The following is an 18,710-nucleotide window of genomic DNA, read 5'->3' on the forward strand; positions in this document are numbered from 1 at the left end:
ACTTTAACCTTTTATACTTTGGCTATTCAAAAATAGCAGATCTACAAGCTCACAGCGCGGCACCGAGTGCCGCGCTATGAGCTTGTAGATCTGCTATTTTTTAAAAATCGCGACAATTCGTGCAAACCTTTGAATATATATTTCTTTAAAGCGAACATCTGTAACTCAAATCTTTGCTTCCCTGGAACAAAATATTTTTGAGATGGGGGTCCGCGGTCAAATCATTTTGGGGGTCCTTGATGTGAAAGAGTTTGAGAACCACTGGTCTAAATCACCCTTTTAGGCTGAAATCACCAGGCAGCACTTTGACTCATGCACAGGAAAATTTCCGTGACATTTCACCCATTGACACATGGCCCATATGGGCCCAGCGATGCTCCCCGACCGTCCTAGACCAATTAGCATTACGACATTGTCCTACCATTTTACTGGATCTGGAGCCAGCCCACTGGGTTAAAGTTGACACATACCAGAACACCTACCAAGAAGGCAAATATCACAGAGCACAGTACATTATAAAAGAAGTGGCTTAAACGGAGAATTCACGAGGTGTTGCAAATTCACAAAATGCACAGCCACTGACGTGTGTTTCTCACCAAAAAAAGCCCAGCCCTCTGTGCATCTGTGCAAATACACTCCATCTTATTGTGCACTTCATCTTATCGTGCCCCGCGCGGCCCTCCCGGCCCCCCTTAATTCTGTCCGCAATAAGCATGCTTAGTTCTACCTCACATTCAACACAGGAAATAGATTTTTTCACCGCTCATTATTCCTGCTAGCTAATACACTTTGCGTTTCCTAGTTCTCATGCATGCGGGGTATATTTCTGTTTATTATCGCCTGAAGGGGGAAAAGTGAACCCTGTGGGAGGGGGGGGCAGGGCCATGCACAGACACACAGACACAAATGGCACGGGGCACTTCTTCTTCTTCCCGTGTTACACTACCGCAGACAGACCGCGGGCTCGCTGCCCATTAGGGCTCCATTAGCCCGACCCCGCTGACCCTGCAGGCCTCTGGTCTCTCCCCCACCCCCCCCCCCCCCCCCTGTGCACAACAGACCTGCCACCTGGCACTCCTCCGGATGATTTCGCCCAGCTCCTGACCTGCCCCTACTGCGACCGGGGCTACAAGCGTCTGACGTCGCTCAAGGAGCACATCAAGTACCGCCACGAGAAGCACGAGGAGGGGAGCGCCGTCCCGTGCCCCCTGTGCTCCGAGACCTTCCCCCACCGCATGCAGCTGGAGCGCCATATGGCCACGCACAAGCCAGGGAGAGATCAGGTATGAGTAGTATATACGACCGCGGGGATGATGATATTCTGTTTCTTTCTTTCTTTCTTTCTCCCTCTTCTTAATCCGCTCTTACTTTTCTCCTCCATTTGATCGGTGTGTTTTTTTCTTTCTTTTTTCTTTTTTCTTTTTTCTTTTTTAATCAGTCCTTTCACACCGCCGGGTTGCGACACGCACCGTTTCCAACACACTGCCCCTTTCTTCATTTTTCTCCCTTTTTTTCTTTTATTAAAAGAAAATAATTTCTAATTAGGGTGTCTTTAATGGTTTCCTCATGGCTTCGTGGTGCTGCTTGTGCGGAATTGCATTATTCTCCCCCGAGTTAATGATTGGATTCATTCCCCCGTAGCTGTCATTTTCTCCTGTTGTAACAACTTTAGTTTCATGCTCCTTGTTCTCTTGTTTTTCTTAAGCACATGGCGCCCCCATTTTTGGACAAAAAGGTTCCAAAAATGTCAACGATAAAAAAATATATATATTATAATTTTTTTTACATGAATGAAAATAGCCAACCCACAAGCTCACAACGCGTCGCATTGCGACACTGCGAGCTTGCAGATCGGCTTTCTGTCATACAATGAAGTATATACGGCTTGAGTGGTTAAAGAAGAGGAAAAAAAGGAAAAGGAAAGTAAGACCCTGTACTGCTTGTTAGCAGCTGCATTATGTTGTTCTCCCCCCAGCTTCCGCCTACAGTGAAGCATGCGTGGGATGTGCAAGCATATTGACTTCCCCGGGCCATCTGACTTTCTACATCAGCTGTTGCTGGAACTGGAAGTGGAACAGATTTGATTAGAGACTAGCACTAATAAAGATAGTGCTAGATATATAGGCCATTTCCTATAATTTTAAAACTTTCATTTCTTTTTTTTTTCCTGCAGAGGAGGAAAACCCCCTTTTTTTTACACAAATCTCAATATTTCAGACTTTAGGTGTGGGAGTACAAGCTAAAGAAATAGCCTTTTATTCTTCGATGCAGTCCAAAATGGACCGGTGTTTGCCTCTTTCCTGCCCTTCCCCGTCCAAAACTCATATTAGACCATGTAAATAAGCAGTGAATCATTCAATTTTCCAATTATACTGTGATTATAATGAGATTTCCTGAGTTAAGCCTGTCAGCTTCGGACCTCAAATTTGCCTGAGCTCACCGTAACAGAAGCAGTAAGTTGCTTTAGCCCCCCCCCCTTCGCCCCCCTTCACCTGACCCCCCACCCCCCACCCCCCCCTTTCCTCTCCTTCTCGCTGCCTTAAACAGGAGCAGATGGTCTTTTCCCCTCAGCGATCTGGAGTATCATAATCCCCAAATGACTCTAAGTGCTTGTTTATTTGTGTACTTCCTCCTAGTTAAATAGTTAAAGGAAGACCGAGCTCGAGGTCATGTGACTATGCCGTGTGCCTAATTTATGCTCCGTTGTGCGAATGGCGACGTCGCGCGCGACGAAAATACGCGACACAGCCGTACGCAGAAAAGCATAACTCAGGCTTCAGTGCAAGGACCCTAGCTGAGAGGCACACAGATTTTCTGTGAATTCAGACAGAATTGTCTTCCAGCATGTTTTATTATGACCCTGTATGCTGAGAAGAAATGAGTCTCTGCTTATCTGGTTATCAGTTTTTTTTTTCTTTCTTACTTTTCCCTGGATGATTTTTGACCTACACATTTTTATCAAAATAAATCCATATTCCTATTTCTAGCTCGCATGCATATCATTCAACACATGCTAAATAAGCAAAGAAGGGATTTTTTGATTTGTTTGTTTGTTTAACCACTCGATGTGAACACCTCCCACTCTAAACTTTTTTCACATTTGCTTGGGGGATTGTGTTGCCCTTTTCAATGTGTTTTTTCTTTTTTGTTTGTTTGTTTATCTCTACTTATTTGAAATGCAAATGGGGGAAAGGCACCTACACTAAAGTGTTACCTTTGAACAAAGTCAACCCACGCGTTTTTTTCAGAATGCCACGATGAATGGGTTGCTTTGATCAGTTAGATTACGGAATTTAGATGCGAAATCAAAGCTCATATTTTGGGGGCCTTTTGTGCGTAATGGTACTGGGGCTGAATTATACAATATACATGTAAATGTAACTCATTATATTCTTTTCACTGTGAATACCTTGTAATCTCCACCACTGTCTGTTAAGAAACTCCTACTCTTTCTTGATCGGGTGGTGCTGATATGAAAAACTCCTGTATATGTATTTATTTATTCATTTTTGCAAATGTTTTCTTCTTTCACAGCCTCAGCTACTGAACGAGGGTGCCGGCAACCGCAAGTTCAAGTGCACCGAGTGTGGAAAAGCTTTCAAATACAAGCATCACCTGAAGGAACATCTCCGCATTCACAGTGGTGGGTATTATTAAACAGGGACTGGGACAGCCTTTGTCCCCGTTTCGGAATGTATTCAAATGACTGGACCGCGTGCACAGTAAAATTGATAGTGTTCCTTTTTGGCCTCTGTCTGTAAATGACTCATTCCATTTTAGAATAGCTCACTAGACCTTGTTTCGTAACTGACTAATTCAGCCATATGGATGGAGCCATAGCTCATCAAGCTGAGAGCTGAATGGAAACTGAATAGAAATAGAAATGTTCACACATGATGATTGGCTCTTGTGCTCTCATAAGGTTCCTTACGCTCCAATTAACTATACACAATTTTGTCTCTGTCCTTTTAGCTTTTTACTTGCTTTTTCCTCTCGTAGTAATGAACGAATCCTGTTTCATTATATAGAATTTATACCAAATAGTTCTGGTATAATTGATGTTATTTAATGTTATTACTATATTGACATGGTACAGTGATTCACAACGCAAACAAAGCACCATCTCAGCACACACATTTTATTTACAAAAAGCTCGAGTATAACGATGTATATTTTGTGTTTTCAGGTGAGAAGCCATACGAGTGCTCCAACTGTAAGAAGCGATTCTCCCACTCTGGGTCCTACAGTTCCCACATCAGCAGCAAGAAATGCATCGGCCTGATCGCCGTCAACGGACGAGTGCGCAACGGAAACAGTGCCAAGCCTGGCTCCTCCCCCAACTCCACCACCTCCTCCCCCGGTAGCCCGGCTCTGGCCCAGCTCCGCCACAAACTGGAGAACGGGCGGCCGATGGGCGCGCAAGACCAACAGAGCCACCTCGACATCAAAGCGGAGCCGATGGACTTCAACGACTACCGGCTACTGATGGCGTCTCAGCACGGCTTCGGGGGACCAGGGGCTTACATGAACGGAGCCGGGCGCGGGGGAAGCCCCCACGGAATCCACAGCTCCTCCCAAAGCCCCCTGCAGCACCTGGGAGGCATGGGGCTGGACCTCCCCTTGCTCGGCTACCCAGGCTCTCTGGGGAACAATCTGAGCGAAGTGCAGAAGGTCCTCCAGATCGTGGACAACACGGTCTGCAGGCAGAAGATGGACGGGAACCCAGAGGAGATCTCTAAGCTCAGGGCCTATATGAAGGAACTAGGAGCCCAGATGGAGGAGCAGAAGCTGGCTCTCTCCTCCCCGCGGGCCGGCTTCCAGGTGGTCAGCCACGGCAGCCCCACCAAGAGCATCATCGACTACACGCTGGAGAAGGTCAACGAAGCGAGGAGCCTGATCGACGACCACAAGAGGCAAATGGACATTAAGAAAGAGAAGCCGAACCACTCTGTTGATTTCGGCGGCGAGGATAAGTCCCACGACGGACAGCCCCAGTTCTTGCCCTTCTCTTGCCAGTACTGCAAGGAGAGTTTCAATGGGCCCATCCCGCTGCACCAACACGAGCGCTACCTGTGTAAGATGAACGAGGAGATCAAGGCGGTCCTGCAGCCCACAGAGAGTAGTTCTACCGGCCGCAGGGGGGCGATGCCTTCAGAGCAGCAGGTCACGCTGCTCTCTAACGCTCTGTCAGAGAGGGGCTCCTCCAGCCCCATCAACCCCTTCAAGGACCACGTCTCGGTGCTCAAGGCCTACTTTGCCATGAACACCGAGCCCAACTCAGAGGAGCTCCTGAAGATTTCCATTGCTGTGGGCCTCCCTCAAGAGTTTGTCAAGGAGTGGTTTTCCCAGTGGAAGAACCAAAACTACCATGGAAACAATCTGAGGAAAAGGTCACCGCCGCATGACCGCAGTGGCCATGACATCAGCCACGGCCTGAACCGGTCACCCATGTCTTTGGCACATCAGCAGGCCATGTCAATCTCTGCCACAGATTTACACGGAGGCTCTGCCAACGGCGACGTCTCCCACAGACTTTCAAAGGCCAACCAGTTTACAGCCAACAGGCAGACAGGGGACAAACCACTAGACCCCATGGACCACTTGAGGAGCAGCACTCCATCGCCCCTCAACCTCTCCTCTACTTCTTCGAAAAACTCCCAGAGTAGCTCTTACACTCCAAACAGCCTAGCGTCTGAGGATGCCCATGGGGACAGCCCGTTGGACCTGTCCCTGCCAAAACACATGTCACACAGCAAGGGCATCTCCGTGGGAGAGAAGCGGCCCAGACACAACGGTTACATGGTCGAGCGCAACGGGGAGGCTCCGATGAGGGAACAGGGGAACGGGCCGCTGGCCCTGGTCAACATCAAGAAGGAGTTCCTCAGCTCTGACAGCCACACCGGAGGAAACAGTGGCCACCACCATCAGCTGCACGAGAAGAGCACCAGTCCCATTTTCGGGATCAACCCCTTCACCGGCGGTCACATGTACACGTCCCTGCCGCCCCACGGGGCCTTCCCTCCACAGGCGTTCATGTCAGCCCAGGCCAGCATCGGAGGCCTCAGGGCCTACCCGGGCCTGGACCCGATGAGCTTCCTGCCGCACATGGCCTATACTTACGCCACCGGGGCAGCCACGTTCGCCGAAATGCAACAGAGGAGAAAGTACCAACGGAAACCAGGTTTCCAGGTGAGGCACTCAATGTGCAATCAATCACGTCTGCATTTACAAGCAATGTGTTTTCATTCCACAAATATATTTTTTGTACGTCTTTCAGTTTTTCTACTACCATGAAAAACAAATATTCTCTTCTCGACGGTTCGAGGATTTAAAAGATGACTGTTTTGTCTCGAGATAATTCAATTAGCCGTGTTTACACTGTGGCTGTGTATTATGTAAATATAATCACAGCGAAACTCCACAACACAAGAATTTAAGATGTCCCATATGTTACCCTGTCTTCTTCTGGCTCAAGGGGACTTACCCAGGTGGGGCCCGCTAAGCTCTGTCCAGACTAGGGATCATAGAGGTGCATGGTGAAGGTAGAGGAGGAGGAGGAGGAGGAGGAGGAGGAGGGGTGGAGGCAGAAGGTGTAGGGGCGCAACAGTTAATCAAACTCATCGATTTAATCAATTGTATAAAATAGTCGATTTTGGAGGAACATTTTAAAATGTGTTGTTTTTTTTCTTTCTTTTTTCTTTACATTTATTGGGGGCATTTCATTATAGGCAAAAAGTCCAAAATACCAGAATTGGATGGACAAGCTTACAACACGTTGCATCACAATGCATTGTGAGCTTGTCCCAGCAAGCACAGTCAGGACCCGGACCAATCAGTGACGTCTCGATTGGGGCTAGATCAAGTCAAACCAAGACAAGTCAGATCTGGCCCAGAATATCAACTGATTTCAACCAAAATTTATCCTGACCACAAAAACGTCACTTCCAGGACGTCATCTAAACACATTTCTCATCACCCAAAATTGCTGTCCAAATGTCCATGTGATGTCCCGGTGATGACGTCCTGTAAATGACGAAAAGATCATCCCCATATGGGCTGTGATCTGGCCTAGTCCTGAACGTCACCGGGGTGATGACCGGGCGTCATCATAACGTCATCATGACGTCATTGTGCTTGCTGGGCGTAGATTGGCTTTAAAAAAAAAAAAAAAAAAGCACTACACCGTTATACCATGAAATATGAAATACAGTATATCTTAGGTGGGTAAACAGACTAATTTATTTTTGATTATAAAAATCGATTTGATATTTGATAAATAAAATAAATGATATATATATTTACTTGATTATTCCATTCATCAAAAAAATGTATCGGTAATAAAAAATAATGGCTGGTCGCAGCCCTATAGGAATAAGTGTGGAGGTGACCGGTGGTGGAAAAAGTACTCAAATGTTTTACTTAAGCAAAAGTATCAATACTGCAGTAAACGTTTTTAAAAAATATAGCAGAGAAAAATAGCAGAGAAAATAGCAGATCTACAAGCTCACAGCGTTGTGAGCATTTTAGTATTTTCAAACATTTTAGATCGGCTATTTTCAAATAGCCAGTATGTATAAAATAGGGCTAAAGTGGTAAATGTATGTTTTATAATTTATATCTACGAAGTAACTAGTAACTAAAGTTTTCAAATTATTGTAGTGGAGTAAGAGCACAGCATTTGCCTCTGAGATGTAGTGGAGTAGAAGTAAAAGTACTGAAAACTGGAAATACTCCAGTAAAGTTAAAAATACCTCAAAATTGTACTCAAGTACAGTAGGCTACTTGAGTAAATGTACTTAGTTACTTTACACCACTGCTTTTGACACATCTTCTTGTCCCACGCAGGGGGAACTACTGGACGGCACCGCAGACTATCTGTCAGGCCTGGAGGACCTGACAGACGCCGACTCGCTCCTCTCGCGGAAGAAGATTAAGAAGACAGAAAGTGGTATGTACGCGTGTGACTTGTGCGACAAAACATTCCAGAAGACCAGTTCCCTCCTAAGACACAAATATGAGCACACAGGTATATAACATTTGGACACTTCTTTTTTACCCCACCCCCCCTATGCTTTTATGCCCTTCTCCTCTTCCTCATATTTTTTATGTCTTCGGAGCAATCTTTTTTCCCCCCTCTTCACTTTTTCCATTTTTTCTTTCTTTTTTTTTGTCACTTAGCAACCCCCCCCCGCCTCTTGTAGTTCTTACAGTTTTACAGTGGTGGAAAGTAACTATTTACTTAAGTACTGTACTAATTTTGAGGTATTTGTACTTTACTTGAGTATTTCCCATTTCCAATACTTTTACTCCACTACATCTCACAGAGGCAAATATTGACATTTTCACCACTACAATTATTTGAAAACTTTAGTTACTAGTTACTTTTCAGATATAAATGATGATATTATGAAACATACATTAACCACTTTAGCCCTATTTTATAAGTAGGCTATTTGAAAATAGCCGATCTACAAGCTCACAACGCGTCGCATCGCGACGCGTTGTGAGCTTGTAAATCTGCTATTTTCAAATATTTTAGTACTTTTACTTTTGGTACTTTAAGTACATTCTGATGCCAATACTTTTGGACTTTTACTCAAGTATTTTACTTGTAACAGAGTATTTCTATATTGCAGTATTGGTACTTTTACTTAAGTAAATAATTTGAGTACTTTTTCCACCACTGCAGTTTTTTTTCTTTCTTTCTTTCTCTTTCTTACTTTTTGTTATCTGTATTCCAAACCATGGCCTTTAACATGTTCCTTTCTTTTCAACAGGGGGTAGGGATACTTTTTAGTATGTAAAGGATTTACATTTACATTCAGCACCACAAATATGAACAACATTTCCTACGGCATTCCATTCATACTGTGTCTCAGTGTGTGTGTGTGTGTGTGTGTGTGTGTGTGTGTGTGTGTGTGTGTGTGTGTGTGTGTGTGTGTGTGTGTGTGTGTGTGTGTGTGTGTGTGTGTGTGTGTGTGTGTGTGTGTGTGTGTGTGTGTGTGTGTGTGTGTGTGTGTGTGTGTGTGTGTGTGTGAGGAGAGAGACAGAGAGGGAACACATGCTTGTGTGCATCTGTGTGTCTGTTGCTGTGTCGGTGTGTTTGTGCATGTTTTGAGTGTCACCGGGGAACAGATGTCGCAAAGAAAGGGGGAAAGAAAATACAGATAGGAGAGTGTAGTGTGTTCCCCCTTCGGCTTAAGCATGACCTGGACATAAATAGGCTGTTTTCCAGGTAAACCGAACTCTGAACTTTACACCAAAAGCGAGCACACGTTGGAACAAGAAGCGCGTCACCCCAGCAGGCTAGCATACCTTTTAAGTGGTGAGGATAGGTTTACGCCATTGACTCCCAGGGCATTCGTCAGAATGCCAGGTCCATGCACGGGATGACACATCCATCCCATTAATTAATTTGCCTGTGTGACATATCTGGGTCTTCTTCTTTTTTTCTCTTTAACAAAAAAAAAAGATTAAATAAATAAATCTCCTCAAAAGATGTGGCCTCCTCTATACCTCTCTTTCACCAGGTTGCATCATGCCTCGCTCGTATCTACCCTGTCACTCCCTGTGTCACACTACAGTGCAGGAGAACGCTCCACCAGGAATCCACCGTCTCATTTATTTTTGCCCCACCGGTGGGGGTGTCAGGGAGGGGGAGAGAGGGTGAGGGCGGGGGGCAGTTTAAGTATGCCAACTATGGGAGATGTTGCCGGCATTCCAAGGCTATTTGTGGCTAGGAATTGCCTGTGTGTGTGTGTGTGTGCGTGTGTGTGTGTGTGTGTGTGTGTGTGTGTGTGTGTGTGTGTGTGTGTGTGTGTGTGTGTGTGTGTGCGTTTGTGTGTGTGTGAGTGTGTGTCTGTGCGTGCCTGTGTACGCGTGCGCGTGTGTGTGTCTGTGTACGTGTGTGTGTGTGAGTGTGCAGTTTTGGCCTGTGCGTGCACCCACATGCGAGGAAGGTGTGTGTGTGTGTGTGTGTACGCACATTCCAGTGCGCGGTTGTCTGCATTTGTGTGACTATTGGCATTTCACACAGGGTAGGAAGGCGTTTGTGCATGTGTGCGTGGGCTGTGCGCTTTGGAAAGGGTGTCACACACAGGCCTATTGGTTTGGCATGAGACAAGTCCCATCCTGCTTGTCAGAAATTCAGATGGAATAGATTTCCGGTAGTGCAGAGTCGTAGTAAATCCAGGTGGCGGGTGGCTGTGTGCGTTGTGTGCATGTGTGTATACGTCACTGTATGTATAATGTGTATGTCTGTGTGTGTGTGTGTGTGTGTGTGTGTGTGTGTGTGTGTGTAAGAGAGAGACTGTCATGTGTGTATTGTGTGTGTCTACTGTAGCTTGTGTCTGAGTGTATAAGGGGAGGGGGGGCATTTACGGGTGTGAAAAGCCTCCCACAAATACATTCGTCATACTATCGTGTGAAGGGAGGCCTAATCCCAGTCGATTTTAATTCGGTCGATGATGTCATGAAAAAACACTGTCCGTAAGGCCAGACTGCTTCAGTTTCACCTTGCCTGGTGCTCGTGGCATCCGATCTCTCTGGCTTAGCCCCGCTACGGTCGCAGACGACCACATAAAGTAATGGGGGCTTCGCGTTTCCAAAGGCCTTCCACCTAAGCAGCAGCTGAAATTAGCTCCAAGATGTTCATGTGATGGCAAGCTTAGGTCATCAGTGTGACTCTTGTTTTTTTTGTATCGAGATTCAGTGTGATTTCACAGGACACACGCGTGGGGTTCACAATCCCGCCGCAATTCATTTCCCAAACTGATCTCGTCCTGTAAATTCCACTTACCATCGATGGGCATGGAGTCTATACAAAAATAATTACCACTTTCAACCTGGCTTCCCTATTAATTTTTTTTGACAATAAAATGATATTGTCAAAAGTAGTCCAAAATTGACAAAATGTTAAAAAGAAAAATGTCCAAAAGTGTTATAAAAATAGCACAAATAGCCAATCCAGATTGGCTATTTTCGCTATTAGTAGTACGATTAAGTATGGGGTGTTTAACTCATGGCTTTAGTGTTTTTGCACACAACACAACATAAACTAAAATGCAAGCCAGCCCACGCATGTGTGTTGTTACCGTAGAATGTCCTCCACCAGAGTCACCGTGAAAAGCATCTCTCTGTGTGTGTTGCTATTAATTGTGTGCCTCCAGTGAGGAGTCACCAGGAGTAACACCTCCTCTCGCCCCCCTTTGTGTCTCCGCAGGAAAGCGACCCCACCAGTGCCAGATCTGCAAGAAGGCCTTCAAACACAAGCACCATCTCATCGAGCACTCGCGCCTGCACTCGGGCGAGAAGCCCTACCAGTGCGACAAGTGCGGCAAGCGCTTCTCCCACTCGGGCTCCTACTCGCAGCACATGAACCACCGCTACTCCTACTGCAAGCGGGAGGCCGAGGAGCGGGAGGCGGCCGAGCGGGAGGCGCGGGACAAGGGCCCCCTGGAGCCCACCGAGCTGCTGATGAGGCGGGCCTACCTGCAGGGCCTGGCGCCCATGGGCTACTCAGACCCGGAGGACCAGCAGGAGGACGGCGGGGGCGGAGGAGGCACCATCCTTCGGGACGGCACGGAGGGCGGGGTGAGAGGAGGGCGAGAGCGGGAAGTGGACGAGGCGTACGAGGAGGTGACAGACAGACGGGAGGCAGGTTTCCGGGGAGGAGTGGAGGAGGAGGAGGAGGAGGAAGAGGGCGACAGCAGGAGCCTGGGCACGCAGATGGACTCGACGAGGGACGAGGACGAGGGGAAGGATATGGCGCACTCGATGGACGAGAGTTCAAGAGAAGGGAAAACAGACGGCAAATCGGACCAGGAGGAAGCGGACTGAGACAAAGAAGTGACACTTGAGGGAGAGAGAGAGAGAGAGAGAGAGAGAGAGAGAGGGAGAGAGATATAGAGAGAGAGAGATAGAAAGAGAGAAAGAGAGAGAGAGAGAGAGAGAAAGAGAGATAGAGAGATAGAGAAAGAGAGAGAGAGAGAGAGAGAGAGAGAGAGAGAGAGAGAGAGAGGAAAACAAAGCTTTCAGCAAATATTTGTCATGTTGGTTTGTTTCATTTCCTTTTTTTCATTCTTCCAGCAAACATGAAACTCGCTCTGTTTCAGAGAGACAAAACCGAAGGACTCGATCGTACGGAGAGCTCTAGGTTTTTTTGTTCTGTTTTTGTTTTTTTTGTTTTCGAAAGATTGTAAAGATGGACTCAAGATGCAATGTGGTGACTGCCAACATCAGAGTCGTGAGAACAAGCTGGGTGGGATTGTTTAAAAATCCACATTATGCAAAAAGAAGAAAAAAAACGTTACAAAAAAAAAAAAGTAATAATGATTATCATTATAATTAAATGAAATGAAGCTGTTTTTAATGTACAGTATTATTAAGGCCTAAAAGCTGTGTGGTGCTATAATGTTCTTCTTAACCTTTCTGTGTTTCATTGTGTTCAAACCCCAAACCAGGAAATTGCACTCTGCCCCCTTAATCACTACAAAAACACTTTTGAAAAAAGAGCGAGAGAGAGAGAGAGGAGGAGAAAAAAAAAAAAGCCTATGGATATTTATACCGTGCTTGAAGACACGGTAGCACTCCGTCAGTGTTGTATTTTGTCTGCCCACTTTTACTGTGATGTCCTTGGTTTTTTTTTTTACCCTCTTTTTTGCAAGGCAAACTAACCACACAATTTTGGGCCTCACAACCATTTCTTTATGTGAAGGAACTTTAAACCTGTGTGATTTTAATATGTCATTGTGAGTCTTAAAAAAGTAAAAAAAAGAAAAAATGGACCGGAGAGAGTGAAAGAAGAGTGAAGGGGCGAAATATCGAAATATGAAGGGCTCCGTTGTTTAAAGCGAGCGAGCCTTTGTGTGTTTTATTTTCTCAAGAGAAAGCCTTATATGCAAACCTTTTCACCTGTGCGTTTCTGCAAGTGCCATCCTTGTACAGTGTAAATCAGAGTTTGACCTGTGTTATCTTTGCTCTGGCTCCAGTATTAAAATGAATATTTCACCTTGTTTTTTGAAGTACCTATGTCAGTATTAGCATAGATAGACAGCAGTTTGTTAGTTTACATATGTTTGTGCAATTCTCTGTATTTTTTCCATGACCTTTTTTTTGTCAGTATTACTTTTTTGTTTTTTTTTGTTGTTGATTTTTCCAACATAAATTTCATTTTGTTCTTATTTTAAGATTACCATTTTATTTATGTGACTCATTTTATATTTCCTAATTTTATTTATTTCATACTGTAGTGTACAGTATTATAGTTCCTCAACAAATAGATATATTTTAGTAAAAAGGATTCTGTCATTGACTATTGGAGCAAATTATGAATAGAGAGCGTCTATGGTATTTGGACATTTTCAATTTTTTTTGTTTTTTGTTTTTTTGTTTTATTTCCTTTCAACTACTGGAAATTCTAAATTTGGGGAACTTTTGATACGATATTGTGAAAACACTGTATTTTTGAGAGTTGAAAAAAAAATCCACTTTATTCATCCCACTGACGAGGTGAAGAGGGACTGTTGATGATGAAATTCCTGAATTGTCTGAAGTATTATTGAATTTTTAATTTCTCTTGGAAATGACCATGCTCGAATAAATGTAGCCAAAATTAAATTTTAATAAAAGCCGTGTTATTCCTCTTGTACCTGCTCCTTCTACAGTATCTGTACCTCTTATCTCATGAACCATGTTAATCCTGGAGTCCCTATTTTGGGCACATTCTCCAAAGTTTGCTCACGTTGTCAGCCTGTAGATCAGCTATTTTGGCTATTTGTTGTACTACGTAGCATATATAGGCCTTAAAGGAGTAAAATGACTAGATTTTTTTGTTTTTGTCAATAATTCGATGACTGGGGTGGCTGCTCAATAGAGAGTCTCCTACCAGATAGACTCTGCCGGTCATCGCTGGTCATCAAATTATTGGCTTAGGAATGTGACAAAAAAAAAAAATCTCCATGAATTTAAGGCTTCATGGCGTGTGTAATTGATAGAACATACGTAATTCTTTGGACTTTTTGAACTACTCCTTTAAGTGGTTAACGGGGGTCAAAACAATCATGGACATCTAGCCATCACACTGACCCCATGCCGCTGTTTTTAGCTTTCTCATGTTACTGTCAGATTGCATTTCAGTAAGCTCATCACTGACTTCGCACACATCTAAATCCATAGCAAATGAGAGCATCGCTATTTCATAATTACCGACGGCCATGGCCACTAGACTGTAGCGGATTTCAATATGCCATTACTTTCATGTCACCTTTGAAGTCCCATGTTATCCAATGCATCATGGGTATAAATTGTTATGCATTCTCTTTATTATAGAACGTCAGGCAGAAACCTTGTATCTCTGTGTTTCAAATGTCTATGTTTTTTCTACTTCATCATCGCACAAAAGTAGTGAAAATAACCGATCTATACGTCACGTCGATCTTCATCATCTATCACAACGGCTATTTTCACTATTTTTAATTAAATGTTTTTAAAATAATAATACAAAAGTAATGGTTTTGTGGACATACAAGGTTTCCACCCGACAGCAACTATAAGTTATGATAGTAGTTGGCCTTTTCTACAAAGCTATGGTAACATAAGAGGAACATCATGAACCATACTGACAGTCTTTCTGTCGTTAATATTGTCACACTTCTTCAAACAGCAGAGACTCAAAGTCTCTCACTAACAATTTCGTCAACAAATACAAACCAGACTAAATTGTTAGTGAGGGACTAGTGGAGAAGAGATCCAGTAGAACTAAAAGACAAGTCCTTTTATGTTTGGTTGCGCTCGGGTGTTGCACTCTGAAAATAGCAGATCTCGCTGCGACGCGTTGTGGGCTTGTAGATCTGCTATTTTCAGCATGCAAGTGTAAATTCAGCCATCAAGGCACCGCCAAAATACATTTTAGTCGACTAAATCAACTGTAGATTTAGTCGACTATAATCTCATGATATAATAGTCGACTAAAACTAGACAAACAGTAAAACATTTCAGATGACTAAAATATGACTAAAACTAAATGGAATGTGATTCAAGAGGACTATGACTAAAACAGAATCAAAATTTGCTGTCAAAATCAACACTACCCCAAACCCACTTTTATCTTCTGATAGAGCAGTGGTTCTCAAGTGGGGTCTTTGAGGGAGTTCCAGGTGTCCCCAGCAAAACTACCAATTAATTATAATATAGCATAAAAAAAACCTCTTGAAATACTTTAACACTATTTTATACATAATTCGAAAATAGCCGATCTGCAAACCTCGTGTCATGATGATGCGACATATTGTGAATCTACTTTTTTTTTTTGTTGAAACATCTTGAAAAATGTTGAATAATCATGAAAAATTTTAACAACAGATATCTTCTTTCATGGGGGTCTCTGGCACACAATGTTTTCAGATGGGGGGGTCCGTGGCTAAATAAATACAACGCACACATCAATTTGGGGGTCCTTTTTGATTGATTGAATACTTTATATATATAACACAAAAAACCCTGAGGGCTTGTTTCCATTGTGGTCCTGTGTATTCAATTCATCAAGATATAAAGACATGCAATTCTACACAAGACATGAAAATGTTTGAGAACCACACTCTCTCAGAGGGAGACCATCTTAACAAGCTTGTACAAAGCTGTATGCTTAATTCAGGGGAAAGTGTAATTAAAACAACGCCTTGTTTTACCACGAGGACTTTTGCAGCTTTTTTTCACATCTCACCCATAGATGTCATTTATAGCAGTCTTTACATTGATCTTAATTGTTTGTGTTAAATCTTTTTGCCATCAGATGTGGATTTTTTACTCCATGTGCCCAGATTGCATTGGAGCCTGGTGTGGTAAGACTTTTATAGAGTTACTTTAAAGCTCTTTGAAGTTTGGAAGGATTTTGCCTGCCTATGAGCTGAAATAGCAACGAGCAGCAGACAGTCAAACTGGCCATGAACCTGTTTACACGGGATCTCAGTAGAATTAACCATGACCTTGCTAATTTAACGCGCTTAATGAATGCAAATAAAAGCAGGTGAAAAGTTCAGTGTTACAGCACTCACCCTCTCACTCACCCTCTCACTCACCCACATATACGCACACACACACACACACACACACACACACACACACACACACACACACACACAAACACACACACACAAAATTAGTTAGCGTCCCAATCATTTTAACCACTTTAACCATATTTTATACTTTGGCTATTCAAAAATAGCAGATCTACAAGCTCATAGCGCGTCACTTCGTGCCGCGCTATGAGCTTGTAGATCTGCTATTTTATACTTTGGCTACTTTGGCTATTAAACCATATTTTATACTTTGGCTATTCAAAAATAGCAGATCTACAAGCTCATAGTGCGTCACTTCGTGCCACGCTATGAACTTGTAGATCTGCTATTTTTGAAAAATCCCTGGCACAAATTATTTTTTGAGATGGGGGTCCGCAGCCAAACACATGTCATTTTGGGGGTCCTTGACATTAAAAAGTTTGCGAACCACTGGTTTAATTTAAAGAAGACCATGGTGAGCTAGAAAGGGGGATTCTTCTCTGCTTTGCAACGTAAGGGGCGGTCCTAAATGTGACGCAATGACGCAGGACCGACGTACGCGTTCTGGATCCCATAGCCTAGCGGGACTCTGGTTTGTTGTCAGGCAACCAGCTGTCCTGATTGACAGAAAAATAGAACAGATATCATTATGACAGATATGAAAACATTTCGAGAAAACAAATTGTCCATATTTATGACATAGATAATCAATACATGAATAAAATAAAATAAAATAAAATAAAATAAAATAAAATAAAATAAAATAAAATAAAATAAATAAAAAAAATATTTTGACCTGGATTTCTCTCTGAGGTCTTTGAAGAAGTAGTTAGTATCTCCCACCTGTTAAACCCTACTGGTTTTTATATGTAAAAGTAAATGTAAAATAAAATACACTTTGCCTTGACAACCATTGACTAGCCAATCACAGCGCCACCCACCGTCCCCCCAGACCATGGGATGTGTTGTGTTGGAGCAGCAGCAGAAAGCAGGAAGTAAGAGAGGTAAGTCTCGTTCTCATTCATTCAGCAGCACGTGGATGTTGAAAATAGCCGATCTACAAGCTCCCAAGGCGTCATGGATGCTACGCGTTGTGAGCTTGTAGATCGGCTATTTCCAGCGCGAGGCACCGATCCACGCTGTGTGTGTTCTCACATACAGTAGAATAGATATACAAAACCAGTGGAGGAAAAAGTACTTACATTTGAGTAAAAGTATCAATACTGCAATGTAGAAATACTCTTGTTACAAGTAAAAGTCTGGAATTCAAAATGTACGTGAGTAAAAGTACACAATTGGTATCAAAAATGTACTCAAAGTATAACGTACTCATTATGCAGAATGTCCCATTTCACAACTTTCAAATGTACAAAAATGTATACAAATCATTTGAAAATAGCAGATCTACAAGCTCACAATGCGTTGCATCTGTGAGCTTGTAGATCTGCTATTTTCAAATGGCCTTGTGTTTAGTAATGATAATCAAAATCTACAAAGTAATACTAGTAACTAAAGTTTTCAAATAATTGTAGTGGAGTAAAAGTACAATATTTGCCTCTGAGATGTAGTGAAGTAAAAGTACTGAAAATTGGAAATAGTCCAGTAAAGTAAAAATACCTCAAAAGTGTATTTAAGTACAGTACTTGAGTACTTAGTTACTTTACACCACTGCACTTGATGATTGCCTACATGTACTTGAGTTAGTGGTTTTCCTACGTTTCCCAGAATGCCGTTCAACAACTGCCAGAGAACCTGAACTGGCAGCTGTTCATAAAGGGGGGGGGGTCTAATTTATAGACCTCAGATCCTGAATGTTTTAACAATGTTTTAATGTTTGTAAACAAACTTATGTTTTAATGTTTGTAAACAAACTTATGTTTTAATGTTTGTAAACAAACTTATGTTATAATGTGTAAACAAACGTATGTTTTAATGTTTGTAAACAAACAGGTATTTGGGTAGAATGGTCAGGGGTCCTACGGATAATTCCTTTTCTACTCCAAGTTGAAAAAACAAAAAAGCCATATCTGTTTTTACATTCTAAAGCAAACAAACAAAAATGGCCTATTTTTCCATTTTTACTCTACAAATCCAGAAACAATGTCTATGGACCTTTTGTTTTCATCACAATATAAAATAAAGTGTTCAAAACATCAGCTTTGGCTAGTTTGTAAACATGTGTATATTTGGAACAAAATAATGTCTTTAATAGTCAATAATATAAGTGTCCTGTTCTTTCAGAAATAAGGTTAACGAATATTACTGCTCCAATTCCTCACTTCCATTCGCTTGTAGGTCTGCTATTTTCAACTGGCCGATGTAAAGTGGAAAAATGTAGCCTATAGTAGCTTCTTCTGGACTTGTTTTCATTGATCTGGCCGCTTTTTTCTCTTGCAAAATATGGCATCACTGGTTGTACCGGGAGGCGGGAGGGCATTAATGCATGTGGAGGAACATGCTATCCCTCCCAGTAGGGCTCCCTGCTGAACAGCCCAACCAAACTGTAGGTGTGTGTACTTTTACTTTTGTGTGAAACATTAAAGGGATAGTTTGCCCCATGGAGACTTGAATTCATGGATATTTGGTTTTTGTCGCATTCCTAAGCCAATAATTTGATGACCAGCGGACCGGCAGGCAGTGGTTCCGGTAGGAGTC

The 18,710-nt window shown here is 43.1% G+C and overlaps 1 protein-coding gene across 1 annotated transcript; it reads left to right on the forward strand.

Moving 5' to 3' along the window:
* The first annotated feature begins 1,092 nt into the window (after positions 1 to 1,092).
* zeb2a (zinc finger E-box binding homeobox 2a) lies at positions 1,093 to 13,646 on the forward strand. The gene is made up of 5 exons (XM_080456861.1): positions 1,093 to 1,283; positions 3,535 to 3,643; positions 4,187 to 6,189; positions 7,846 to 7,948; positions 11,222 to 13,646. The coding sequence occupies exons 1-5, from the start codon at positions 1,236 to 1,238 to the stop codon at positions 11,836 to 11,838; spliced, it is 2,880 nt and encodes a 959-aa protein (XP_080312987.1). The 5' UTR covers positions 1,093 to 1,235; the 3' UTR covers positions 11,839 to 13,646.
* Positions 13,647 to 18,710: the final 5,064 nt, after the last annotated feature.

The sequence above is a fragment of the Gymnoscopelus braueri genome, assembly GCF_963280865.1.
Source record: "Gymnoscopelus braueri genome assembly, chromosome: 18".
NCBI lineage: Eukaryota > Metazoa > Chordata > Actinopteri > Myctophiformes > Myctophidae > Gymnoscopelus > Gymnoscopelus braueri.